Below are 27,152 nucleotides of genomic sequence, written 5' to 3' on the forward strand. Positions count from 1 at the left end.
CCTAACCAATCGACGTTTATTGTTAGTTTAACCTGCCTTCCTGTGATGGATATCAATGTTATACAACAATATAAAATCTGCTTTTAATAATTGTTGTTTTCTGTAAATGAGAAAACTAAAAAATGCACATTGCATCATTCACTTAACTGGATCCACATACTCTGGGGGCATTAGAGCAAATACGGTAAAGAATTGTTGCTTAATCCCAGCATGAACTATTCTAGAGTTCAATTAAAATTCCATTAATCACATTGTAAATGATTACACAAGGGTATAGGCTAACATGTATATTCATAATTTTCTTTGGATCTAACCTAGCCTAGATGCCACTTTGATCAGGGCAGCTGGCTAGACCAGTTTCTACACACAAAACAACACAATCAAATTCACAGCTACAGTATGTATGAGTTGAGTTTGCTCATGTTTTTGGAGTGAGGAAACTGATTAATTCATTTATGACATAATTTTCAAGTCCAGACTGAAAAGGTTTTTAATAACACATTGACCCACATCATCAAATCAAACATGATGAAGGACGGTCCTGTATGCGGTTTGAGTATTGACTACATTCACCACATGCCTATGGTAGTTTACTGTAGCTTCAGAAACAATCACCTGTGTCCTCAAGAACTGAATCTACGGCTGACTGGACTCTGCTGGTGGAGCTGCATTGTTATACCCCACTAGGCTCACATTGTCCTGACTGTCTTTTCATGCAGATTGTCAGTTCAGAAGACGTCGTTGCCAGCAATACAGTGTCGATGGAAACTCCCGTGTGTCTGATTGAGAATGGCCAGGATGGACAGTTCTGTGTCAACCCCGTTGCACTGGAGATATTAAATCAGATTTCACAGCATGTGGTTGTGGTGTCAGTAGTGGGATTATACCGCACAGGCAAATCCTACCTCATGAACAAGCTAGCAGGGAAGAAAAGGGGTGAGTGAATTGGGCACTGATAACACTGATAATGATCGAACCCTGGTATTCCTTATGGACTTTGAATCTTGTAGATGCAGTGTTCATGGTGATTGACATTTTATTTGGAATTTCCTCATTCTAATTCTTTTTATTTTCTATTGCTTTTTATCTCTGATAGCAAGTGGTAGGAATGCAGATCATCTTGCCGAGAGTTAATTACAGACTCAGTCATCTCACAGCCCTGAGCTACAAAAAGCCTCCAAAATGTTTTGACTTCCACTCTGTCAAAGGGCCTGTCTCCCTTCATTGAAGAAAACATTGTGACATGATTTCTTAGGAACTATGTTACCTTGTAACAAGTTTAATGGCTTTGTAGGTCTGTGTGTGAATTGTCACTTTGTCTTCTCAGGATTCGCCCTGGGGTCCACCATACAGTCCCACACCAAGGGCATCTGGATGTCGTGCGTCCCTCACCCCAGTAAGCCTGACCACACCCTGGTGCTGTTGGACACCGAGGGCCTGGGAGATGTGGAAAAGGTGGGAAACTGGGACTCATTCAACTCAAAATTAAGGGATAGAGGACAGGTTATAGATTCAAACCTCAGATATTTGGTCTCTCCAGATGAATTTTTCATCGTATTGTGTCTGTAACCTTTTTCTGTTCTTTTTAATTGCACTGTATTATATTGTATAACTATTGTATTTCAGCCACAGCCAGAAAACAAATATATTTAATGTTTTCTATATTATTCTCCAGTGCTTATAATATGAATCATCAAAGGCACAGGCAATGGGAACTAAGGTGATGTTTTGAACAGGTTGTTTTATTTTTTCAGCATGCAACCTGTATGTATATTACTGTTCATAATGTGTAGGCATTATACAAATTACATGCAACATACAGTACTTTAAAAAAGCAAAAAAGCTCAGAGTGGAACTTGATCACGGCACAGTTTAGCAGCCACAGACCTGTTAGATTTAATTATATGCCAATGAATGAGATGTGCACATTCTACCACCAACAGCTGTCATTTTTCTAGTTCTTAAATCCTGTGCCTATATTTAAAACCTGCTGCAGTAGAGAAGAAATGGAAAGTGGATTATCAAGATCCTGGGAACATGTGTTTTCCAGGGAGATCAGAAGAACGACTGCTGGATCTTTGCTCTGGCCATTCTTCTGAGCAGCACGTTGGTGTACAACAGCCGTGGGACCATCGACAACAACGCCCTGGAGAACCTGCAGTATCCTTGTGTCTCAGGCGGATTTTAATTTTAAAGTGCCAAAGTGGAACTCTGTATCTATGGCTAAAGTATTTTAAAGTGTCTACTGTGTGGCTTTAAGCAACAGCTTCATTTTGGAACATTTAATAGAGAAACCTGTTTTTGTCAAAAATACATTTGTTTGAAGTTGAGGCAACAAAAGACAGTTATTGCAGGCAGTGAAAGGTGAAATTGTTTGACAACTTTCACTAACTTTGTGTCTTTTTGAGAGCAAAGGTGATGGAGAGTTTAAATTGAATCAAGACACCACAGAGCATTTGATTCTTCTTTTATAATGTTGTATTAGTTTCTATGCAACGGAAGGATTTAATGTTTTGGTACTCTTGCCTAAATTCATTGGTAACCCATTGCCAGTAATAAAGTAACAAAGGGAATACAGGGTCTAAAAATGCTGTAGTTGTAGGAAAGCAGTGTACATTTTCAGAGTGTATTGTCTCACAGAATCCCAACTTCAGTGACAAGGCTCAAGTACTTGTAGGAGGTTTTGGGATTGAGGTGTGTGGGAGATGGTATGACTGTTTATTTTTTAGAACTGCACAATTACCATGATCTGTTATCAGAATCTGATCTCAGAAAATGGACACATGGTGGAACAGCGAGCCCATGACTGGGAGTACCTACACAAACCCAGCTATGCAGGAAACCCATGCAAACATGGGGAGAAGGTACAAACTCCACATAGATGTCACCCCAGATCCGGAATAGAATCCAGGACTCCAGCACAGTGAAATAGTATCGCTAACCACTGCATCGCTGTGCTGCCCTTATAATAATAATAAGAATTAGAATGCTGGAGATTGGTCTGTGCTTCAACTGGAACTTCACCAGACAAATATTAGCTATCAGTATTTTGATATACACAATTCACTCCTGGTCCTAGATAGCTAAAGCACCATCGGTGGCATAGCTCAATTGTGGGGGAGGGGTGTCTGAGGAAAGTGACACCTGTGATTCTTTGAATAGCTGTGCGTGGTTTTCCTGAAGCCCCGCAGATATGTGACAGAGCTCACTGACCTAATCAAGGTCAAATCACCCAGGGACCCCAAGCCTGCAAGTGGTGATGATGATGAGGATGAAGAGGACTCTCAGTATGTGCGCTACTTCCCCAATTTTGTGTGGGCTGTGCGCGACTTCACCCTGGAGCTGAAGATCGAGGGGAGGCCAGTGACTGAGGACGAGTATCTGGAACACGCTCTGTCTCTCAAGAAGGGTAAAAGATTTCTGCTGCCTTACACCCGTTTTACTAAATAAAGGATGTGTCAGTGTTTTCTGCTCCATTCAAAATACTCCATGACCAAACTATACAATGAAAAGGATGTTCTTGTGTATTAATCCTGATTGCATGCTTCTTCTAAGTTAATATTGAAGGATTGCGCTATCTTCTTCAGGAACCAACAGGAAAGTGTCCGACTACAACCTGCCCCGGCAGTGTATCCGGAACTTCTTCCCTTTGCGCCGCTGCTTCGTCTTCGGCATACCCGCCGCCCCCGATGCCATGACCCGCCTTGAGACTCTGGACGAGAGGGACCTGAGTGCCTCCTTCCTGGAGGCCACCCAGCGCTTCTGCCAGCACGTCTTCAACCAGAGTCCCGTCAAAACCATCAAGGGAGGACATCCCGTCAGTGGCAGGAGTGAGTGAGACATTCCCTGTTTGTCTGGCTTACAGTACCCTTGTATTCCATATCCTACCCCCACTTTTCCGAGATACTTTTATCATTGTCGGCAGGAGTCTCTCCAGTGACCCTTAATATGACCAGTGGGTTTGGATTTGAAATAGGTTGCTTTTGGACTCCATTTTGTGCAAATGTCCACTTCCCTTCAGTGATATACAGCACTTAATAAACTGGGATGGTCTGGATAACATGCAGGCTGTGTTGAAAATCAGCACTTCAGAGCAGTTTGGTTAGAAGAATGTGTATCTTTTACAAACTCTGAATATAAACTGCATCAGGTCTTAGGGCTTTTCTGTGGGCAACACCTCTCTCCACCACACTTGTTTTCTGGTTTTCTTGTCTCAGTGCTTGGTATCTTGGCCAGTACCTACGTGGGCACCATCTCGAGAGGTGGTGTGCCCTGCTTGGAGAACGCAGTGCTGACAATGGCACAGATTGAGAACCAGGCAGCTGTGCAGGAGGGGCTGAAGGTGTACAAGGAGGGGATGGACAAGGCAGTGACCTTCCCTGCCAGCCTGGAGGGGCTATCCCAGCAGCACAGGCACTGGGAAAAACTGGCTCTGGAGAAGTTCGCCAGCAAGTCTTTCAAAGATGACAGTGGTCAGCACATGAGTGACCTGGGAGTAAGTTAAAATCTAGGTCTGCAAAGGCAAAGAAATTATTTTACCTTTAAAATCAAGTGTTTGCTATTACTTCAATTTTGAAGGATACTTCAAACAAAATATAGAAGGGGTTCAGTAATCTTCAGATGAAATACAGGCAAGGTGTCACGAGCACCTATGCGGACGACACGATTCAGAATAGTGAAGACACAAGGGGAAAAATGGTCATGCAGGAAAAGGGTCTGGAGACGGGGGGCGTGTCCATGCAGTGCAGGTGTCCAGAGGAAGTGAATCCAGGCGAACAATCCATGTAGGAAATCCAAACGGGAAATCAGAAACAAGGGCTGAAGTACATAGCCAGGCGATCCATCCTGGGGGGGGGGGGGGGGAACAGGAACCGGGTCGGAACCAGCGAGGGGAACCAGGAACTAGGAACAGAAAGTTAAAAGCATAACGGAGCCAGACGCGGCAAGACCCCGGGCTCTCATGATGTGGAAATCAATGAGGAACCAGTAGTGAGGTCCACGTCTGGCTTTTAAGGGGGAACGGGAATAGGGAACAGGTGCAGACAATGGGAGGGAACGAGGAAGGGCTGGAGCATCCTTAAGAGGAGGGGTTAGCAATCGTGACACAAGGTCAATCTCAGAATCTAGTGGCAACACAGATGCTCATTCAGAATGTGGGAGGCCCTCATTTTGCTTAGTAGTGACATCTTAACGTTTATAAGAAATACTGAAAGATAAAGAAAAGTGATGTTCTGTCTTCATGAAGAAAACAGTCACACTAAATTATAATAGTCTTGTGACAGACACCACCTTAAACAAGGTAGCTCAAGGGATCTATGTCCATTAAAACTCACACTGGACAATACTGGAAAACAGGACACTTTACTGCAGAGTTTCAGTTCATACACACACTAGAAGAAGCCTCACAGCAACACCATGAGGCGCTTTATATACCCAAACATTTAATTCATTATACCCATATGTGAATGTGGCCCCTAAACTCTTCACCAGTTATCTAGTTATCTAATCATAACCCAGTGTGTCTATTTACAATAATAGACATCTTTATAGCCACTAGAGGAAAGCCCTTCAGTCAAGTAACACTGCTACATTTTATAGTATTCCCACTGTGATCTCTTTCCTAACATTTGTGATTTCTGGACTGGCCAAATGTACTGTAACTCCTGTTGTCTCATTCATAGGAGAAAATCGCAGAGTATTATGACTGCATCCTCATGCGCAACGAAGAAGCCTCTATAAATACCTGTCATGTCCTGCTGGCAGAGCTGTCCACCCCCATCGCCAAGAGGCTGGAGGAGGGCTTCTATGCCAAGCCTGGTGGCTATAAGCTCTACTGTAAGGATCGAGATGCCTTGGTAGCACAGTTCCGTGCTGAACCCAACAAAGGGGTTAAGGTAGGAACTTTCATTAACAGGAGAGTGAGATTCCCTTAAACTGGATTGGACAGAAAATTTCAAATAAATGTATGGCTGGGCAGCACAGAAACATGGGGGTTAGCACCCAGCCCACCCCAGGATCCGGAGTTCATCGTCAGCCCGGGCTCCGGTCCTTGCAGAGTTGCATGGTCTCCTTATGCTAGTAAGATTTCAAATCTTAACAATTTCCCTTGCTACCTCCCTTCTGGAGAAAACTAAGTTTGTTTTTAGGTATTTCTTTAATCCCAAATGTTTTAAGGTGCCTGTGTGGTTGACAGGCAGAGGAGGTCTTGGAGCAGAGTCTGAAAGAGAAGGAAGTGGAAGCCAATACCATTCTTCATGCTGATGAGGAACTGACAGAAAAAGAGAAACAAATTGCAGGTAGGTAGAGATCAGAAACCTGTAGGGAAGGATGGTTAAGCATTCTTTAAATCATCATTGCTCACAGGCATGATCAATCAATCATAGACCTTCAGTGCCCTCCATAAGTAAGATAAGATCACTTTATTGGCCATATACAATTTCTTGCATTAGGAATTTGTCTTTTGTCTTGCTCTCCATGAGACACAGAGGCACACAGACAGGGAGAGAGAAGCTTGGGATCAGAGTGCAGGGTCAGCTATTTATACGGCACCCCTGGAACAGCTGGGCTTAAAAGCCTTGCGCAGCGGCCTGCTGGATTAGGATTCTTCTGCCAGATGAGAGATTTGAACCGGCAACCTTTCTTAGCCACAGTGCCACTTCTCCATATAGTATAGGGTCAGTGAAGTCAAAATTGCAATTTTTGCTGTATCCTCAAGCAATGCAGTTTTTAGATGAAAAGTAGAACTTGTGAAATGTAAATGTCATTTTTATTTCTGTATCTAAATATTAAAACATGCTGTGATCCCTCTTTCCCTCCAATTCCGCGGCTGCTGACGGTGTGGACTGAGCGCAGAGCAGCACGAGAGAGCTGCCCTGGCCGAGCAGCAGAGGAAAGCACAGGAGGAGCAGCGGCTGGAGATGGAGCAGGTTCTGCAGGATGAGCGCGGGAGGCACCAGGAGCAGATGCAGCTGGCGCAGAAGAAGCTGGAACAGGAGCTGGAGAGCTGCCGAGTGGAAGCTGAGAGAGCACTAGAGAGCAAGCTGAAGGAGCAGGAGCAGCTGCAGAGGAAGGGCTTCGAGGACCAGGCGGCCGCGATGACCAGAGAGATCGGTAGACTCAAGGAGGAGGCATCGAAGGGCAGCTCATGGAAGGATTTTATCAACCCTGTACTCAGTACAGCTGCCGACATAGTTAGTACCATCTATGAGTATAAGACCTTAAAGAGGCTCATGAGACGTTGAATTTTTCTACTTCTGTAGCTCATGGATGTAGTAGCTGGTAGCTAGCTTTTGTGCATGGTCCTGCATGTATTTGCCTCTGAGGGTTTTAGTCATGATGTTTCCTGTTGATCTGTCCTGTGTTATAGAACTTTCAAATATGTCATTGTTGGCTGGGAAGCACAAAACAAACCAACAACATAAACAAGCAATTAACAAATCTAAAAACAAATACATTAATCCAAAAACAAAACAACAAACTAGAAAATATATGTTTTTTTAATTGATTGCATGATACCAAATAAATCAACATATTAAAAAAACACAACCACATTAACTCCAAACTGGAAGGCATGGCTATATTTATGTGATATGTCAATCACTGTGCTGCTGAACTGTGGCAGGAAGTGTACAGCAGCACATGGAGACTAGCCCTACCCACAGGGTGAGTCCCTGTTCCTCTCATTCTCCAAGAGCTAATTTCCAGTTTGGAGTTGTGGTGTGGTGTTTTGCACTTCAGACCACCACATCTCATATTATTCTCTGAGCATGTTGACTGGTTTTTGTATAGTTTATAACTATGCTTAGATCTGGACTTAATTTCTGCAATTCATGTATGCAGTATGTCAGATGATAATATACAGTGAGGTAATTAAAGAAGTATTTTTGTCACATTACAACCTTCTATACTGTTCTTATCAGAATTGAGAAACTTAGCAAGGCTGGTCACTTGTGGGCTGGGAGACAGCTGCTGCTGTAAATGGTGTTGGTGGATCTATAGGTGGTGCTCTTCTCTCTGGGACACTCAGTGTGGTGACTGAGTGCTGTGCTGTAAGAGGTGCCATTCTTCACATGTAAAGTCAAACTGAAAAGACTCACATAACAAATGTTGCTTGTGTTTGTGAAAAACCTCTCCTTTGTAAACTTCTTGCTGATAGCCAGTATAGATATTGTTGCACAGTAAATAAAAAGATACATATTTAATTGTGTAGGTTTTTAATAACATAAGGCTCATTTAGTTGCACACTAGAAGACAATCTTGGGTTTACAAAGTCCAAGGCCCATAACACTGCTTAACTCATTAGGTTTTGGGATTTCACTTAACATGTTTGAAGTGGATCTCTGTACTTCCAAATAATAAAGAATAAAATAAGATTAAAAAAATACATAAGCCCCTTCAGTGCTACAGTGCTGTTTTCTATTGTTGCCCATGAAGCCATAATGCAGGTAAATATGAAACAATAGTTCTAGGAATATAACACAGGCTACAACAAGTGGACATTCACATAATCTTGCTGGCTTGATTACAGCGATTAGGGTGACCAAGACTAGCAATGCATAAAACTGATTTTCCCTTGATGCTTTTGACTTATATATACTATTTGTGTATATAGAATTAAAGAGGCAGCAACTAACAAGCCCAAGACTCAGTGGTTGGAACTATATAGATCCAAATATTAAGGATAAGAGTTCTGTTACCATTTAAAAGAAACGTGAAAGGAGTCGAGAACCTATCCCCACTGCTTTCCCAACAATACCTGGTAAGAACAAGGAAGCCACATTACCAACAGTTTCCACAACAGTGCTAACAATTGACTGGGATTTAGATTCCGTCTCCTCCTTCTCCCGCTTCAGAGCTTTGATGTCAGCATCCATTCTATCTGCTCGGTCTCTGAAGCCTTGTTCCAAAAGGTCCCTCTGTTCCTGTAATGGGCAAACATTTAATGGGTAATGAGTTTATTCAGAGCAGGTTCATGAAAGTTCATGAGGAGTTTGTGAACATGTAGTGGAGAAAACAAGTGTAAACTATTTCTTACATCTCTACCTGATTTTACATATTTCCAGGAAATATTTGTGCCGTGGACCTCTTTGAGGAGTTGTACAGTAATTACTTTAGAAGTAAATGTATCCTAGTTGGGTTCTACCTTCAGCTTAGCCTCCAGAACATTGTCTTGCTCCTTCAGAAGGTTTTTCCTGTCTCGTTCCATCTTGGCAAGCAGTTGCTCCATGTTTTCTCTGTAGGTCCTCTCTTGGTCCTGTATCTGCCTCTGAAGGACCCATTTTTTCTCCTCCTCTGCCCTCCTGTCCCGTTCTGCAGCTGCAGACCTTGCCCACTCCTCTACAGAACAAGACAAGAATCAGAACAGTAGAGGAGCCATGTGTTACTGCTTCCCATTAGAATTTTCTGAAGATTTTTTTTTCAAATGGTGTTAACAAATTGTTTGTAGAATATCTGCAAAATGCTAAACAGCACAATCCAACACTGCTACCTTTATCCTGCAATATAACAGAAATCCTCCTCATCACAGATTGCAGATCTATCTGGTACTTTCATGCTGTAAACCCTTCTGAGCTAAGGCATTAGATCAAAAAAAGAAGCTCTTGACATCTTTAGAAGATCACAAACATCTAGACCATCACTGAGGACACAGTTGCCCAACAAGCAGAGGAGCCCATAAGCACCTCTGAGGCCATGCGATTCTGGCCAAGAATTTGCCGTTTGTACTTCCCTCCTGTTATAATTAACCAAGGGTCCAAACCTCCAGTCCTGAAGGGCCATGATCCAGCATAAGCCTCTTCATAGCACTAACATTTTAAGATCTGGTTTAAAATAACTGATCTACAATGTTGAACTGAGGCCCTGAAGCCTGACCTGGAGTGAATAGCTACAGATACTATGGCCCTTTGTAGCTAATTAACCTTTAGAAAAACTGAAATATTATAAGTAAAATATCTCTCTTGATCCTCCTCCTTTCTTCTCAGTTTTAAAGCTCACTCAATCTCCACTCTTTATCCTTACTACAAATGATCCAAGTGCTTCTTCTGAATGAACTATGGAAATGCTCCATGCTCCATCTTTCTCCCTTTTTATTAAAATTTCACCTTCAATCCTCCTTTCCGCCTCAGAGAGGGATTTGTCTGCTGCCAGTATGGCTCTTCCAATGCTCTCTTTAGCTGCCAGGTACTCCTTCAGGACTTCTTCCGCCTGCAGACACAAAGCAGAGCCTGTGCTCTAGCAACCAGCAGTCACCCAGAACTGGAGTCTAACACAGTGGCTAAGAAACAAACTCAAAAACTATTGCAGCAGAGTTATGTAAATCTCAAACAGCAACATCTGTGTAACGCATACCTTAGCTTTGTGCAACAACCTGAAACTTTCAGGTACCATAAATAATATTACATCTGACTTAAAAAATCATCTTTTTGTACCTTTACGCCTTTATCTGACATTGCCATGTATATACTAATATATTCATCCATGTCGGTCTTGAACTTGTTATAGCCTCCAGCAACCATGTAGGACCCGGCGCTCAAGTTCTTCTCTACTATTTGGAATACTTCATCGATGATATCACTGCAAGCCTTGCGCGATGCCTCTTCATTCTTCACGCATAATGTAACGTATTCATTCTGAAGGGATTTCTACAAGGGCAAAAAAGATTAATAAAATGTTTTCACTACAGATCTGAGCCTTAGGAATATTCACTGTGAAATTGTGATGTCTTCTTGTGTTCCACACTGGCATTCAGGAGGAAGGATAAGAACACGTACAACCTTCCATAATCCTGAATCTTAAACACGCTTCAAGCCTTCTGTTTGAAGGTGCTTACCTGGAATATACAAAAACATCTGTTTTGTGTTTATGAAGAGGTAAGGACTTCCTGCTTAGCCTGAGGGCAGAGGCCATTGCTCTTACCATGAGTTCAATCTGATACTTCTGGTCTTCATCTTTGAAGGAGTGGTTGATGAACATCTTCACGGCTTCCTTCTCAAACTGACCATGCACCTCAGACAGCTCCTCCTGAGTCTCAGTGGGGTATGCGACCCACTTGTTCATCTCGTTCACGTAGTAGGAGACAGCTTGTTTCAGAGCGGTGGTGTTCTGGATCTCTGCCAAAGCCAAGATCGCGTTGTCGAGGCAGGGAATCTGGCCACTGCGGATGGCCTCCACATAGGTCTCCGCCAGGCTCCCCAGCACTGCGAGACACCCCAATTTATTAGTCAAACAATCAGTGTCGCTAACACATGCATTGTACCCATGAAAAGATGTGTAGAGTGTATTAGTCTCCTCTTCTGCCTGTGCTGAGAAATTGACATCAGTCTGACTCTTGCCAAGACTAGTTATCCATATGGAATTAATGGTCTATATTGCACACATTGTCATCTAGGAATTTAAATACAGTTCTTTTGCACAGCTTTTCAGAGTCATTTAGACCTACTCTACATGGAAACTTTATGGAAGAGTATTTAAAACTGAGAACAGGAGGCATTTCTTTATCCAAAGGATGCTGGTATGTTGTTGAAGTACCCTGTCTTCTTTCAAGAAATGGCTGGATGAGATCCTGGGATCAATTATCTGCTCATTTCTGAACAGGCTAGAGGTCCTCTTGTCTGCAACCTTTCTTATGTTCTAAATATTTCACAATCAGTCTAGGAGCCACTGCTAAACCCACATACTTACATCTGCCAGTGACTGTGTAGCCCCCTTTCATGGTTTTGGTTTGGGCACTGGTGAAGACATAATGGCAGAAGTCCTTGGCCTGCTGCACAAAGCAGGGGTCTAGGTCAGTGTCGCTCAGCTCCTCCATCAGTCTCATTTTCTCAGGGGTGGTGGGGCGTGTGAACACAAAGCACTTGCGGGATGGGAAGTAATTTCGGATGCACTCACGGGGCAAATTGTACCCTTGAGATTTTTTGTCAGTGCCTTGGAGAAAGAGGAAGGCAAAGGTTTTTTTGGAGGATCAGGTTTTACTGTCATGTCTTTTTGCAATGAGTCTGGCATGTTTACTGTAGCTCATAGAGCGCCGCGTACGCCTGCTTTAAAGATCAAAAACAAAGGGAAGAATCCTTGAATAATTAAATCAATTTTTCTCATTTTCTGTTTGCTAGTTCTAGAACTGGGGTGTCCAGGACTGAAATGTCTTTAAGTTAAAATTTCAACCCAGCTCCTACCGAGTTACTTAACTGCATCGATTTTACAGCTTCTCTCAGCTCTTCAGGTGCTGCTGCTTTAAAGAGACCAGGAACACCTGCAGACACACTGACCTGCCCTCCAGGATTGGACAACCCATATCAAGAACATAATCTTATTTCAAGAAATTTCCTGTTCAATCCTAGAAATACCTTTGCACCTATTTGCAAAAATCTTGTGTAACCTTAATATAGGAATCTTTCAAATATAGCTCTGTAAAGCCATAGAATGTTGTACTTTTGTGCTGTAAAACCTGCAGCAATGTTACTTTAATTGATCAAGCATGACGATACTCCTGGAGTGGAGATAAAGAAAATCTTTACCTGGCCTCAGCTTTAGAGCATTGTCCAGATACTGATCAGCTGTAACCACTTTCCCATCAATCGCCAGCTCCAGGGTGAAATCTCGCACAGTCCACACAAAAGAAGGGAAGAAACGAGCAAACTCAGCCGAGTTGTCCTCCTCATTCCTTGTCTGGGACTTTACTCTAATGTGTTCAGTCAGTTCAGTGACATAGCTGTAGAAGTCATTGTTCAGGACAACAGCCTTGACCTCCCTTAGCAGTAGAGACCTCTGCTGACCACAAAGGTACCTTTTACAGTTCTTATGCAAAATAATCTATTCATGATTATAACAATTTAACATAAAATACATTAGCATTTTTAAATACTGATAGTTGGAAAAATATAATGGATAATGCATTTTCACATCAATGTAGACCAATACCTAATACAAAGAGAATTTCACCTTCAACATAAATATTGCCTCTCCAATATTTCACCATTTTCAAAATATTTATTTAGATTTAGTAGTTTGACACATATCTGTCATAAACACTCTAAAGACATTACTGTTGTAGAGGAACAAGTAAATGTTTATTCTTTCCTTCGTTTTGCCTTTTTGTTCCTTTGAAGCCTTCGCATGCTGACACAGCTCCCTACTTGAGTTACTGTTGTATTCTGTCGTTTCTGAACAGACTGACTCAATACCTAGTGCAGATGTTCCTCTGGTCATCCCGGACCCTGATGAGCATGTTTATATTGGCACCTGAGGGAACATGAACTGTTGCTCCCAGAGTGATACGAAGAATCCTAGCTTTACCCTGCTCTTCTCAGTTTGCTTGACATCTGCATTTCTACAGCACCTAGCAAAGTCTAAACAACTGTATACAAGATTCCCCCAATGAAAGTGTTAGACGTTTGTCCATCACTCTTTTTCTAAGCTCACTTTTGCAAAGTAAGAAGTTAGTTTTGACCTAGCTGTATTCTTGACAGGACGTTAGTGCTTAGGTTAGGCTCTGACAGTACACAGATTCTTAAAAATGATGCCACATCATCAAGGATACTGCAGCTGCTGCAAGGCGTTGTTGTTGATGGTCCCTGTACTGTTGTAGACCAGTGTGCTGCTTAGAAGGACAGCAAGAGAAAAGATCCAGTTGTCGTTCTTCTCATCTCCCTAAACACAGGGAAACAGAGGATTCACTATGGTCAAATTTGAGGAGGAGAGGAGCAGTCCCATCCCATACAGCCACAGAAACTCATCTATCTATCCATCAATCCATTTTCTAACCTCTTCATCCAATTTCAGGTCACAGGGGAACCAGAGCCTAGCCCAGCAAGCAATGGGAGCAAGGCAGGGTATGCCCTAGACAGGACACCAGTCCATTGCAGGGCACACAGACACAAACACTCACACCGGGGGCAATTTTCCCAGAAGTAGATTTACATACTGTACCAGAATGTCTTTGGAGAGTGGGAGGAAACCCATGTGAACACAGGGAAAACATATAAACTCTAGAAAGAAAAATTTTCGATAATTCTTCAGATTTTTTTCCATCCCACTTTGGAATTACCCTAGTGCCAGGATAGAACTCTTTCCTAAACCAGTCGAATTGACCCTTACATACTCCATCTAGTTACAATGAACGCAAAACAAAGGGAAACAAAGAGACAATTGATATTACCAGACCACTGGTAAATGTAGCAAAATGTATACAATGGCGTATTACCTTGCATGTTTGATCCTTTGCTCCCATTTGACATGGGTTAATTTCACTGATCAAAGAAAAATGGGTAATACACAGATTTATCAGGGCTGCACAATAGGAAGTATGTGAGGAAGGCAAGATTGTTTAAATCTCAAGAAAATGTGAAGCTTTCCTAAATGTCTATGTGCAATTTCTTTAGCAAAACTTCTTCTAATTCTGATATAGGATTTCCACAAACTAGTGAATTCCATATTTTGTGCACTACAAGAGCTATGAATAATTGAATCAATATGAGGCCTTAGAATTATAAAAAAATGGCTTTTCAGCATGAATTTGTGTCCTCTGTTTTGCCTGGAGGAGTAACAGGTTTTTAAAGGATTCACCCATTTCCATGATTGTGCTGCCAAGCTGGACAGTCCACAACAGGACACAGAATGTATTGCATCTAAAGTCTTAGTGAAAACTTCACTGCTCACCTTCTCCACATCCCCCAACCCCTCGGTGTCCAGCAGCACCAGGGTGTGGTCAGGCTTAGTGGGGTGAGGGACGCACCACATCCAGATGCCCTTGGTGTGGGACTGTATGGTGGACCCCAGGGAAAATCCTGTAGAACAGAAATGGGAAGCATGTCAGGTTTAGTCCAGCAGCCATCTAACTGCACCTAAAAGCTGTCATCTATCTGTACCCCTTAATCATTTGCCTGGTGTCTAAAATCTCACAAATAATATCTTGATTGTTAAATGGAAGGCTAAACTGTACAATGACTTAATGTAGGCGTAGAACTTGAAACTACAAGGTTCCCAGAAAAACCTTGATAAAAGCCTATATCATTATACACTACCTTGGAAAATGACCGTGCTTTCTTCTGTTTTATCTTTTGAGTGAAATGTATATACAAGATACAAGGACTGACTTTGGGAAAGTGCATCGACCAAAGCAAATGTAAAAGAATGTCATCTGTTTTACTTAGAATATTCAAATATATCTGATGTTTTACTTCTTGACTGTATTTGGCATAACTTGACATGGAGTTGGACTACGTGAGATGTGTCAAGGAAAATGAACTGTTAAATTGAATTTTAAAGCTGATATCCTGGTTTCTTACAATAATTTTTTTATACATTTCTGCAAAGGAAAACCTTCTGTTCTTCTATGAACTGTTTATTTGACATTACTCCTCACCCTTTTTCGTTCTTGCCAGTTTGTTCATGAGGTAGGATTTGCCAGTGCGGTATAATCCCACTACTGACACCACAACTACTTGCTGTTCAATCTTCCCCAAAAGCTCCAGAGACTGTCTGTTGACATGAAGCTTTCCATCTTCTCCATTTTCAACAAGGCACACGGGGGCAGACATCGACAGTGTGTTGCTAGCCATGAGCAGCAGGGAAAAGTCTGTTTCAGTCATGCAAAAACAAAAAAGAGCTTTAGCACTTTCCTGTTTTACAAATTAACATTATTTTAATAACTCTTTTGCGCTGTCATACAAACGGCCTATAACCAAGCAAATAAGTTTTGAAATTCTGTGTGAAACAAAAACAAACTGAGTGACGTGATAATGTGACCGTGCAGGAGCCCGGGCGGCGGAGTGACGTCACCGCGCTGCAACCAGCTCCGCTACAATAACAACGCATTTGAGTAAATTCAAATATAAGCAAGCATTCAAGTCATATTACATCCAGAGACGTGTTTCAATTTACCTGGGGCTCAAAATAGTGTCTGCAACTACTGTACAAAATGTCTTGACATTTTGCTTGTCTATGAGATTAGGGGGAAAGGAAATGTTACCATTTCTGTGAGTTGATTTCTGTTTTGTTTTGCTTTGTTTTAAGAATACACTCATAAAAACATGTTATGACAACAGCATCTGTCTCGGCACTACTCATTTTCTAGTTTACCAGAAGTTATAATTCATTTTATTATTTACATTAAGCGACAGAATTCTGGGGTGCTTTCTGCTCCTTATTTATTAGAAACACATAGATGAAGAAGTCGATCTAACGTCACCTTTCTCTGAAAAGCAGTTTCTTAAGGGGAACTTTAATTCGGTTGAGGGTTCCTGGCCGCTTACCGCTGGAACATTCTGCTTTTTTATCAAAAGGTAACCGACCGAGCCAAATGACAGCGAAAGCCCAGCCAGTTTCAAACTTGTTTTAATGTGTCTCATAACATTACAAAATGAGCGTGAAAAGAAACTTAATAACAGAGAATGGTTTCAGGACAGGAAGTTCTCATTCTCTTCAAAAACGCGTTACCTCAGTGAGAAATTAATTTCGGTCGTGGCTGTTTTCAACCATCTACTAAAATGCGGTCCTACCCGCAAAGCCTCATACTGTGTGTTCATATCCGGAAAGGCGAAGCAACCTGTATTTAAGTTTTAGCCTCTCAGGAAAAGAAAGAACACGACACTGTTCAACATCCTGAAGACATGTTGATTTAACATGACGCTCCTTCGACCGTTAAAAACCACAAGGTAATATGTTATTTTCACCTCTTTAACTTTCGATTATTAAAAAGGTTCAGCTGAAATATATTGAAACCCTCTATTTCAAAAATGCATAGTACGAATAAAAATCGCATCTGATCCGCAGTACCTCTAAACCACTCTTTTATCGCCAATCATACGGAGCGAAAAGCTTTAGAATTTATTGTACTGCATTCTCTCAAGAATGCGACTGGAGATCAAATACCTTAGCGTCGGCAAATGCCGCAATTAAAACCGAAAAGGCAGCGATATAAGAATATGTGCAAGCTGTGTTCAAGTGAATAGTAGTGGAAAGCGTATTTTAAAGAGGTGCACCTTAATTTGATACCATGCCCAGGACTTTCTGGTTTCAGGACAGTGGAGAAGCCGAACCGCAGACGACTTCTCAGTCTTTGCAGCATCGGAAGTCGTTTTGGCAGTAGCACAATTCGAAAGCGAAAGCAGAAAACACCGCTAGAAAATCTTCTAAATTCTAATATTGCCTTTTTCTTAGTTTCAAGTGAAAAAGAAAGCTCATACTTCAGACATCTAGTCGTATCGATGGGTTGCTGTGCAGAGATACTGAGGACAAAATTATTTAGCGCCTTTAAGTGTTACCACTCCAATTCAAAATAAAGCGATCTGAGAATACACTTGTGTTCTGTTCGTGCATTACTGAATAGTAACATTAGCAATAGCTGTAGTTTGTAAGAAAAAAAAACGAACAGTGCCATAAGTCCCCTCGAGAGGTGCCAGGTTAGGGAGATTGGTATTTTAAAAGAAGTACCTTCACTTGAAACGATGCACAGGACGTTCTCAGAAAAGGGCTCGAGACGAGCCGGCGAGCAGCTTCTCTTCTTGTCTGCAGCTTCTGCCCTCTCCCCAGGCACCTAAAGCAACTGAAAGTGAAAGCATGAAAGCGCAGCTGTCTTCCAAGAAACGTGCCCTGTTCGGGTCTGATACCCTCGCCCAGTTGTTTTCAGTGTGGTCGAGGGAAGGAGACCCGTTATACAATCGCGACTCGCCTGACTTCATAACCTCTTCATAAGTTTCCTGACAAGGACTTTTGCTATTCAAATGCATCGTTTTCCTAACACAAAGTGTTGCTTTCAAGACAGCTTTACTTTTGACTATATTTGGAAATCATCAGAATCGCTCGCCGGTTTTTCGCTTTGAGTAACAGTTTTATAGTGTTTGTTCATCTTCCGTCACAGCTAGCCTGTTTATCACTATTGATTTCTAAGAGCAAAACCTCCCATCAAAAGGTTGCATTAAATGATTGTACTGGATTTTAGAACAACTGCAGAAGTAATATAGTTTTGCTAAAATGTATTTTTAGTGTTTATCTTTTTTGTAAATAACCTTTAAACATTATGTAATCAAAAACACCATTCCGTGGGTATAAACCACATTCAGAAGGTTGTAAAAATGTAAAATGTATTTTTTACAACGCGGTGGATAAAAGAGGTAGTCTTTCTGTATCCTCTCTTACATCTATACATTAGTGAAATATCAATATTTACAATTTTTATGTCTCTTAAAAATTTGGAAAACTTTACTTTATTTCAAGTCGTGCAATTATTTTGCTTTACGAACAATAAATAAAAACACACTTTTCTTACGTAGTGTTTTCTTATCATATACTGTACCTGGTCTAGAAAAAGAAGGTCTCACAACTGTTCTAGTATTTTGTTGTAGATCCATAGAAGTTCTTTCACTTTTAAAGCGAAACAACTACCTCAAACTGTTGTTTCACAGACATGGATTAAATTAGCCAATAAAAGAGGTCGTGGGGATAATGTATGTCTTGTTCTGGCAATTGGTAATGAAACTAACATTATTTCTTACAGAAAATAGGCCGTAAGAAACCTGGCGCAAATACCCCATCCAGCCTAATTACTGAAAATCACGAACTGTTCTTGAAGTTAGACGCTTCGGCACTGGTGATCTTTAAGCAATCACAGAGGGGCAAGTTCTGAGAGCTCCCTGCTGTTACAGACTCTTGCACTGAGGGCATGAAAGATGGACTTGACCTCGTGTCGGGATGTCATGCGTGAAAAGAATGTTTCAGCACATTGTCTCGGGTGGGTGTCGTTCAGAATTTAGGAGCCATAGGCGCGATGAGGGGACACTGAGTACATACAGTACACCCTCATGTACAGTACACCTGTTATTTTAGGATAAGCAGTAAGTTATTTTAAATACCCAATTGCGTTGCTTTAAATATCCAGTTATGCTTTTAAAATACAGTATGCTGGTATGGGTTAAGTATTGACACCTAAGCACACCTTGTAGTTTTACATTGAGAACACTGTCACGCCCTGGTGTGCTCGATGTTTTTGCTTTCGGTTTGAAACCTCTACAGCTGCGATAGAAGACTGCAGTTTCTTTTCTAACGAAGACGCGCTTGAAGAAAGACTTTTTAAGTTATAAAGCAACTCAGAGAGTATTCGCGATCCTACTGACGGAATCCCGGCATCATCCTTTGTATCAGGTACTTGAATTTGCTTATATGAATTGATAGTGTGCGCTTACAGATGCTTGTTTCCTTAAATCTGAGTTTATAAACTGTAAAATAATTCTAAAGTACTACAAACGAAAGTGTAAAGGTAATATGAATACCTTACATCAAGCACGATTTCATGTTCGTTTTTCTGTGGCAACGTTACACTACATCGCTTTATTACTCGTCAAGAACGAACGCGAATAAATTCGTGAAAACGAGCTGCTTCACTTTTCTCGGAAACCAAGACCGTTACACTGAGAGCGTTTTTTGAATGAGCGCCATTTCGGACTCTTCGAAGGCTACATTCTCGATACCGATTGGGCTCCCCACATTAAAAAAACGATACAAATTAACTTTATGTTGCAACTACCTCAAGTTTTATTTTTAAAAAATTGCAACGTATGTTGCGTTGTATCACAAAGACAGGAAACGTACACAGACATCAAAACATACACCACTTTCCTTTTTTGACAGGTCACATAAATATGCACCGCTTTCCTTATTATGTATGTATAACATTATATATCACTGTTAAATGGCGTAAAACACAAAAGTATAACGAAAGATTTCAGTTCAAGGACGACTAGAAAGTATGATTCAAGAGGTTAAAAAAGTATATGCCCAAAAATTTAGAAAAATGAAGAGGCACCAAAGACAAGCACTTGCTTAATTGGTGCATGTCAACTAGAAACAGATACTTTGTTCAGTGTTTAAGATTTGACTATATTGAATAATTCTTCTTTTCAAAAATGAATGTATTGTGTTTTTCCAAAGAAGCACATGTTGTTGGACTCACATCTCTCAGAATAGTGTGCTGTGTGCTTCACCTGGGTGTTTGTTGCAGTTCCTTTCCACTGAGTTGTGTTCTATATGTCGCTGCACTGATGCACTGTGTTGTGACAAAGCAGCTAATGTATCTGTAATGTCATTCTTCTTCATTGTTCTAGGAAAAGGCAAATATCTGTGTTTGGTTATGGCCAGCAACAACATCTCAATGGCAGCCCCGATATGTCTGATCGAGAATGGAGAAGATGGAAAACTAAGTGTCAACTCCCAGGCCCTGGAGATCCTGAAACAGATCCAGCAGTCAGTGGTTGTGGTGTCAATAGTGGGATTGTATCGCACAGGGAAATCATATTTCATGAACAAGCTGGCAGGGAAGAGAAAGGGTGAGAATCCAGAATAACAGCTTTGGCATTTTCCCCACACATTTCTGAGAGAAACTGTGCAATACAGCATCTCAGGCTACAGACAGAATTTCCTCACTATCTGTAGTTTAATTTTTCCTTCCAAATTCTGATGCATAGCTTTTTTAACTCTTCACATCTTCAAAAGTAAAATAAAAAATGCAAAGTTTGTCATGTAAATACATAAATCCACATGCAGTCCAGAGCTTCAACATCCATCCAGTCACCAGCATCCATCCTTCCAGCCATTTTCTAACTGCTTTGTCCAATACTGGATGGCAGTGCCGCAGGGAAGCCTGTCCCAGCAAGCAACAGGCACAGGGCAGGGTACACCCTGCACAGGACCTGAGTCCATCACCAGGCTCATACACTCAGACACTCCCACTTTCTCACTCTCTCGTCCTCTCGCCCACTCGCCCTCTCGCCCTCTCGCCCTCTCACTCCCTCACTCCCTCACTCTCTCACTCTCTCACTCTCTCAGTCTCTCAGTCTCTCACCAGGAGCACTTTCCCAGAAGCTACAGTAGTTAATGATGAAGAAGGCATTATGTCTTCCGAAAGAACAGTATGTTAGAAGAAGTGATTGGAAGCTCCAGTTAGAAATAGGCCAGTCAGTCCAGTTTGTCTGCCCAATCATGGGCTTTTCAGAGTTTGTGCCCCTGGGCTTCATGCCAGCAGCAGCTCAAAAAGAAGGCATTCACTCATACAAGAGTAATGACCTTTGGAACACAGCAGACAGAAGGCATATCCTTTGCCAGCTGTGTTACAATCCCTGCCTCCCGGCAATGGAAGAGGCAGAAGAAGGCGTAGTCTTAGTTCATTAGTCTACCTGTCAGTGTACGCTTTCACCACCACACCTCCGTCTCATCTTGTATTTAAGCACTAGTCTTTCCCTACCTCCTCGCTCAGTATTGGTTTTCCGTTCGAGCTTCTTTGTTGTGCTAAGCCTTCTACCTCTTCGTACTGTGTTGGTTTCGACTTTGGTTTCTTCCCTTTTACTACGGTTTTTTGGGTTACGGCTTGGCTTCGGTTACTCTCTCCCTGTTTGGATCACTGGCTTCCCTGGACTCTCGGCTCTCTCCTTCGTCTACGGTATTTGGATCATGACTTGGCTCTATCGGCTCCTTCAAGTGGGTTCATTACTTGTTTTCGGTTTCACTGGCCAAATCCTTAACAAGCTGTGTCTACCGCTCACCACTCTTTCCAAGGCAGAGAGTCACATTTCTGTCATGCTTCTCCTTTGTTGTCCTCAGGATTCGCCCTGGGGTCCACCATACAGTCCCACACCAAGGGCATCTGGATGTGGTGCATCCCTCACCCCACTAAGCCTGACCACACCCTGGTGCTGCTGGACACCGAGGGGTTGGGGGATGTGGAGAAGGTGAGTAACAAGAGGGTTTTAAATCTGATTAAAGATAATTTCCCTTTGCAATGTCCCTGATTCTAATTTTTAATACTTCTTACAGTTAATCTCATGCTGTGCATTTTGTCTCTATTTCTGGCTCATCAGTTACTGTTTAGCTTCCTAATTCATACCACAGATGAAGACTGACAATTCATTGGTAATACCAAAGATGCAGCTCAAAGCTTGCAGAATGTAGGTAGGTTTGAGTCAGAACAAAGAAAGAAAAAACACAAGTTCCTGTTCCTGTTTGACTTTGCTGTGATCCTGCAGTGCTGTCAGTGAGAGCTGCATCTCTCCTCCAGTGGATGCCAGTTGTCCTATAAACATACTGACACTCACAGAGAGACAAGTAACAGGTGAATCAACTGTGCATATTTGTGTCCCCAGCCTGTCACGTAAGTCCAACAGGACGAACCGTGGAATGGCAGGAGAACGATAAAGACCCTATGCGTAGCGGCAAGACGGGGGTTAGCCCGGGCTCAGCTGTTCAGGGGAAGCTGTATAGAAACCTATGCCCTCAGGCCAAGGACAGGAGTGACCTGGTGCTAGGCAGGGTCTCAGGGCAACTGAACAACAATGCTGAGCGAGTAGCAGAGCAGAAGCAGGAAATAAATAGGCTACACAACAAGACACACCAGAAAAACATGAATAATCACAGGGAACTAGGAACAGAAGGAACTTAGAGCGCCCTCTAGGTGTAATGAGCGTGACACAGCCCTGTTGTCTTCCCAGCTGGTAAGAGAACTGTGGTGTTAAGGCTGAGTTAATTACCCGTTTCTCAATTGTTTGTTACAAAATTAAATTTATATTTTAGTTCTTAACTACTGTTTCTATAATAATAAGGAATAATGTTATTACTGCTAACAAAGCATCCCAGCAAAAACAAATCTATATTTGTAATATATACAGTATTATCATGACTGAAAAAAGGCTTTGACACTGACTGCAATAAATTAATTTAGTCTGGTGTTCCCCACCACAATAACTCCAGTTTCCAAAACACTCTGAGTGAGGTGCCATGTTTAAGGGTACAAGAGCAGTAGCCCACTAGGTATTCAAACCCTTTATGTGAACCAGAGCTCCGATCACAATTACAGTAGTTTTCCTGTAAAGCCTGCAGGCTGTCTTAGTGTGAAGAGCTGTCAGTTGTTATGACAGAAAAGGTGTGTTTAAAACCTGCTGCAGTAGAGAAGAAATGAAAAGTGCATTATCAAGAGACTGGAAACGTGTTTTCCAGGGAGATCAGAAGAACGACTGCTGGATCTTTGCTCTGGCCATTCTTCTGAGCAGCACGCTGATTTACAACAGCCGCGGAACCATCGACAACAACGCCCTGGAGAACCTGCAGTATCCTTGTGTTTCAGGCGGGTTTTGTCCATTTAGCTTTGTGACTTAGAGTACAGTAGCTCAGCATCAGCTTGAAGGAGGCAAGATTGCAAAAACTAGTTCATTTCTAGTGTTCTATGGTAAGGAGTCACCATAGACAATTAAAGATACAGAAATATGTGGAATTGGTGTATTTGCAAATACACTGTTTCCTCTTTTAACACTTGTATTGTTACATGTGTTGTTGCAGCTGTTGGTAGAAGTTACTTTTGTTTGCTCTAACAAATATCTAACAGATATTTTGAGACAGCCTAAGTTAACAGATCTCTGCAATCACTATGATGACTTCTACAATATGGTTCATTATAAATGTTGTAATGCTGGATATCTGCAGTACACATATAAGTCCTACTTCAATAGTAATAAATGAAATCATAACACAACGGAACTAGCTACTGCTTCTTAACAGACTGCAGTTCTGCAGGTTTCAAAGCTGTAAGAGGGGAAATTGCAACTATGTGCATTATTCCTGAGCTCTTGAGCAGATACGTGACAGAGTTGACTGATCTGATCAAGGTGAAGGCCCCTGGCAAATCCAGTCCAGGTACAAGTGATGATGACGTTGATGAAGAAGACTCTCAGTTTGTGCGCTACTTCCCCAATTTTGTGTGGGCTGTGCGCGACTTCACCCTGGAGCTGAAGATCGAGGGGAGGCCAGTGACTGAGGACGAGTATCTGGAACACGCTCTGTCTCTCAAGAAGGGTAAAAGATTTCTGCTGCCTTACACCCGTTTTACTAAATAAAGGATGTGTCAGTGTTTTCTGCTCCATTCAAAATACTCCATGACCAAACTATACAATGAAAAGGATGTTCTTGTGTATTAATCCTGATTGCATGCTTCTTCTAAGTTAATATTGAAGGATTGCGCTATCTTCTTCAGGAACCAACAGGAAAGTGTCCGACTACAACCTGCCCCGGCAGTGTATCCGGAACTTCTTCCCCTTGCGCCGCTGCTTCGTCTTCGGCACCCCCGCTGCCCCCGATGCCATGACCCGCCTTGAGACTCTGGACGAGAGGGACCTGAGTGCCTCCTTCCTGGAGGCCACCCAGCGCTTCTGCCAGCACGTCTTCAACCAGAGTCCCGTCAAAACCATCAAGGGAGGACATCCCGTCAGTGGCAGGAGTGAGTGAGACATTCCCTGTTTGTCTGGCTTACAGTACCCTTGTATTCCATATCCTACCCCCACTTTTCCGAGATACTTTTATCATTGTCGGCAGGAGTCTCTCCAGTGACCCTTAATATGACCAGTGGGTTTGGATTTGAAATAGGTTGCTTACGGACTCCATTCTGTGCAAATGTCCACTTCCCTTCAGTGATATACAGCACTTAATAAACTGGGATGGTCTGGATAACATGCAGGCTGTGTTGAAAATCAGCACTTCAGAGCAGTTTGGTTAGAAGAATGTGTATCTTTTACAAACTCTGAATATAAACTGCATCAGGTCTTAGGGCTTTTCTGTGGGCAACACCTCTCTCCACCACACTTGTTTTCTGGTTTTCTTGTCTCAGTGCTTGGTATCTTGGCCAGTACCTACGTGGGCACCATTTCAAGCGGTGATGTGCCCTGCTTGGAGAACGCAGTGCTGACAATGGCACAGATTGAGAACCAGGCAGCTGTGCAGGAGGGGCTGAAGGTGTACAAGGAGGGGATGGACAAGGCGGTGACCTTCCCAGCCAGCCTGGAGGGGCTATCCCAGCAGCACAGGCACTGGGAAAAACTGGCTCTGGAGAGGTTCACCAGCAAGTCTTTCAAAGATGACAGTGGTCAGCACATGAGCGACCTGGGAGTAAGTTCTTACAAATTCAGGGGTTTTCTGTCCTTAGGAAATTGTTTACACAATTTGACTATGAAACCAATCAAGACATACTTAAAAAAACAAAAATGCCTTCTCAGGAAGCATTTATACATGAAATATAAGTCCAGAATATAACCAAAACATAACTATAACTCAGACAATATCTACCCCATCGCCCATCTCTGTCCTGTGAATTTCATGCTCTCTCATTCACAGAGCAAGATTGGACAACACTATGCCATTCTTCTGGATCACAACGAACAAGTCTCTGAGCAAGCCTGCCAGGAGCTCCTGGGCCAGCTTTCCGCCCCCATCGCCAAGAAGCTGGTGGAGGGCATCTATGCTAAGCCTGGTGGCTACGAGCTCTACTGTAAGGATCGAGATGAATTGGTGGCACAGTTCCGTGCTGAACCCAACAAAGGGGTTAAGGTAGGAATTGCAGCTACTGTAGAGCCACATTCTTTCATTAACAAGGCATTGCAGCCAGACCTCAACTGCAGCAGTGTGTGGTAAAATGTTTTATAGTTAACCGCAATGGAAAAGTTCTAGTCCATTTTGATTAGTCTATTAGTTTAGGTATTTAATATGTGCTTGAAAAACACAGTATTCAGATTTTCTCAAGAGTGCATCTGGGAGTATGATTATGTTGTTGTCTTATGGGCATTTGCCAAGAAATTCAATATTTAGTAACATACAGTATGTATTTCAAGAGTAGGAAAGAGGCAGTCAGAGTAGGAAATGGGAGGTGTAGTGTGCTTTTGCCTGGAAATACACAGCAAATGCATGATGATTGACAGAAAGGCAAGACAGAACCCTCACTCTCATCACACATCCCTGCCCTGTCCTATCCCGGCTGAGATGCGGCAGAACAGGGATGGATAATTCCATGGATTTGGTGTTGCTAAAAACATTGGCTCCTGTCATTTCAAGTATATTCAGTGGGTTGTCTGGTCCGTAGGCTGAAGAGATTCTGGACCAGTTTCTGAAGATGAAAGAAGTCGAATCCAGATCCATCCTTCAGGCTGATCAGAAGCTGGCTGAAAATGAGAAACAAATTGCCGGTGAGTATTGATAACCTCATGCCAGCTTTTTGGCACCAGCAGCCCCACTGCACAGCGGATGAGGTGGACAACTTGCTTGATCAGTGGAATTAAAGTGGGAACTTCGGGGAAGCCAGACTGTACAACTCTGTAGTGCAATTGGGCCATTTCCAAGGTGGGCCACAGGAATTCCTGTGTCTTTTGTGTCAAAGCTGCTTTTCAGTGAAGGAGATCTTCTGTGTGAGAACGTCCTTGTTGTTTCTAGAAAAGAATTACCCAGAAAAGAAAAGTGTGCTCCTGACAATGTTGAGTCACGATCTCCCCTCTGCCCCTTTCCCGTGCGCGCAGCGGAAAAGCAGCGGGCTGCCCTCCTGGAGCAGCAGAGGAAGGCGGAGGAGGAGAAGTGCCTGGTGGCAGAGAGACTCCTAGAGGACGAGAGGGAGAGCCACCAGCAGAAGCTGAGGGTCGCAGAGGAGAAGGCGCAGCAGGAGCTGGACAGCAGCCACCAGGAGGCCCAGAGAGCCCTTCAGAGCAAGCTGAAGGAGCACGAGGAGCTGCTGCAGAAGTGCTTCCAGGACAAGGCAGATCTGATGGAGAAGGAGATCCAGAACCTCAAGGCGGAGTTATCGAAGGGCAACGTCTGGACCGACTACATCTTGCCTGTGGTGAATGAGGGCCTAAGAGTTGCATCTGCCTTCCTCAATTACAAGTCCATTAAGAAACTGCCGAAATGAAGGTCCCCAGGAGAGAACATGCTTATGAGAGAGCGAGTTTTTAACCCTGTTTGCTCACCTAATCCTAATTGTCTTCTATAGTAATTGTAACTATATGCTGTACTGTCCTGCATCATGTCTTCTGTCCATATGTCTGAACACTTGATCAGTAAAACAGATTTGCTTTCTACTTGAAATCTGTCTATTCTTAACACCCTGTGCTCCCAGAGTGCTCAGCAGCATCTTCATTGGATACCAGGCTCATGAGTTTGACACTGGTGGTCATCATCATCTTCATTAATTATCAGAATGTCCTTGAGAATCAGAAGAGTTTATATTCTTCTTAATAATAATAATAATAATAATTATATAGACCAATTAGCCTGACGTGTCACCTGTCTGTAAAGATTGTCTGCCCTTTGTATTATTGATAAATTAAGCACATGATTTATTTGGTTAATAGAACCCCTTTTTTTTG

The 27,152-nt window shown here is 42.5% G+C and overlaps 3 protein-coding genes across 6 annotated transcripts; 2 read left to right on the forward strand and 1 right to left on the reverse strand.

Moving 5' to 3' along the window:
* Positions 1-746: 746 nt before the first annotated feature.
* Positions 747-8,136, forward strand: LOC148814890 (guanylate-binding protein 3-like). The gene is made up of 9 exons (XM_088905591.1): positions 747-936; positions 1,328-1,455; positions 2,051-2,160; positions 3,192-3,409; positions 3,588-3,830; positions 4,218-4,495; positions 5,682-5,894; positions 6,194-6,296; positions 6,853-8,136. The coding sequence occupies exons 1-9, from the start codon at positions 762-764 to the stop codon at positions 7,239-7,241; spliced, it is 1,857 nt and encodes a 618-aa protein (XP_088761717.1). The 5' UTR covers positions 747-761; the 3' UTR covers positions 7,242-8,136.
* Positions 8,137-8,196: 60 nt separating this feature from the next.
* Positions 8,197-18,335, reverse strand: gbp2 (guanylate binding protein 2). 2 transcript variants are annotated; one of them, XM_088905584.1, is made up of 12 exons: positions 18,290-18,335; positions 17,428-17,539; positions 15,359-15,571; positions 14,653-14,780; positions 13,535-13,644; positions 12,513-12,706; positions 11,680-11,922; positions 10,915-11,195; positions 10,428-10,640; positions 10,101-10,203; positions 9,143-9,336; positions 8,197-8,921 (listed from the first exon to the last, which is right to left on the reverse strand). In XM_088905584.1, exons 3-12 carry the CDS (start codon positions 15,552-15,554, stop codon positions 8,700-8,702), a joined length of 1,884 nt encoding a protein of 627 aa, XP_088761710.1. In that variant the 5' UTR covers positions 15,555-15,571; positions 17,428-17,539; positions 18,290-18,335; the 3' UTR covers positions 8,197-8,699. The 2 variants fall into 2 exon arrangements, with proteins under 2 accessions (XP_088761710.1, XP_088761711.1); XM_088905585.1 differs by lacking the exons at positions 17,428-17,539; positions 18,290-18,335 and adding an exon at positions 16,977-17,014.
* LOC148814892 (guanylate-binding protein 1-like) lies at positions 16,589-26,866 on the forward strand. Of its 3 annotated transcripts, none has more exons than XM_088905589.1 (10): positions 16,589-16,649; positions 20,094-20,315; positions 21,586-21,713; positions 22,975-23,084; positions 23,609-23,826; positions 24,005-24,247; positions 24,635-24,912; positions 25,138-25,350; positions 25,880-25,982; positions 26,310-26,866. In XM_088905589.1, the coding sequence occupies exons 2-10, from the start codon at positions 20,120-20,122 to the stop codon at positions 26,693-26,695; spliced, it is 1,875 nt and encodes a 624-aa protein (XP_088761715.1). In that variant the 5' UTR covers positions 16,589-16,649; positions 20,094-20,119; the 3' UTR covers positions 26,696-26,866. The 3 variants fall into 3 exon arrangements, with proteins under 3 accessions (XP_088761715.1, XP_088761712.1, XP_088761716.1); XM_088905586.1 differs by lacking the exon at positions 16,589-16,649 and adding an exon at positions 18,976-19,134; XM_088905590.1 differs by lacking the exon at positions 16,589-16,649 and adding an exon at positions 19,025-19,134 and having other exon boundaries at positions 22,984-23,084.
* The last annotated feature ends 286 nt before the right edge of the window (positions 26,867-27,152 follow it).

Source organism: Atractosteus spatula, chromosome 25, assembly GCF_055471065.1.
Source record: "Atractosteus spatula isolate fAtrSpa1 chromosome 25, fAtrSpa1.hap1, whole genome shotgun sequence".
Lineage (NCBI taxonomy): Eukaryota > Metazoa > Chordata > Actinopteri > Semionotiformes > Lepisosteidae > Atractosteus > Atractosteus spatula.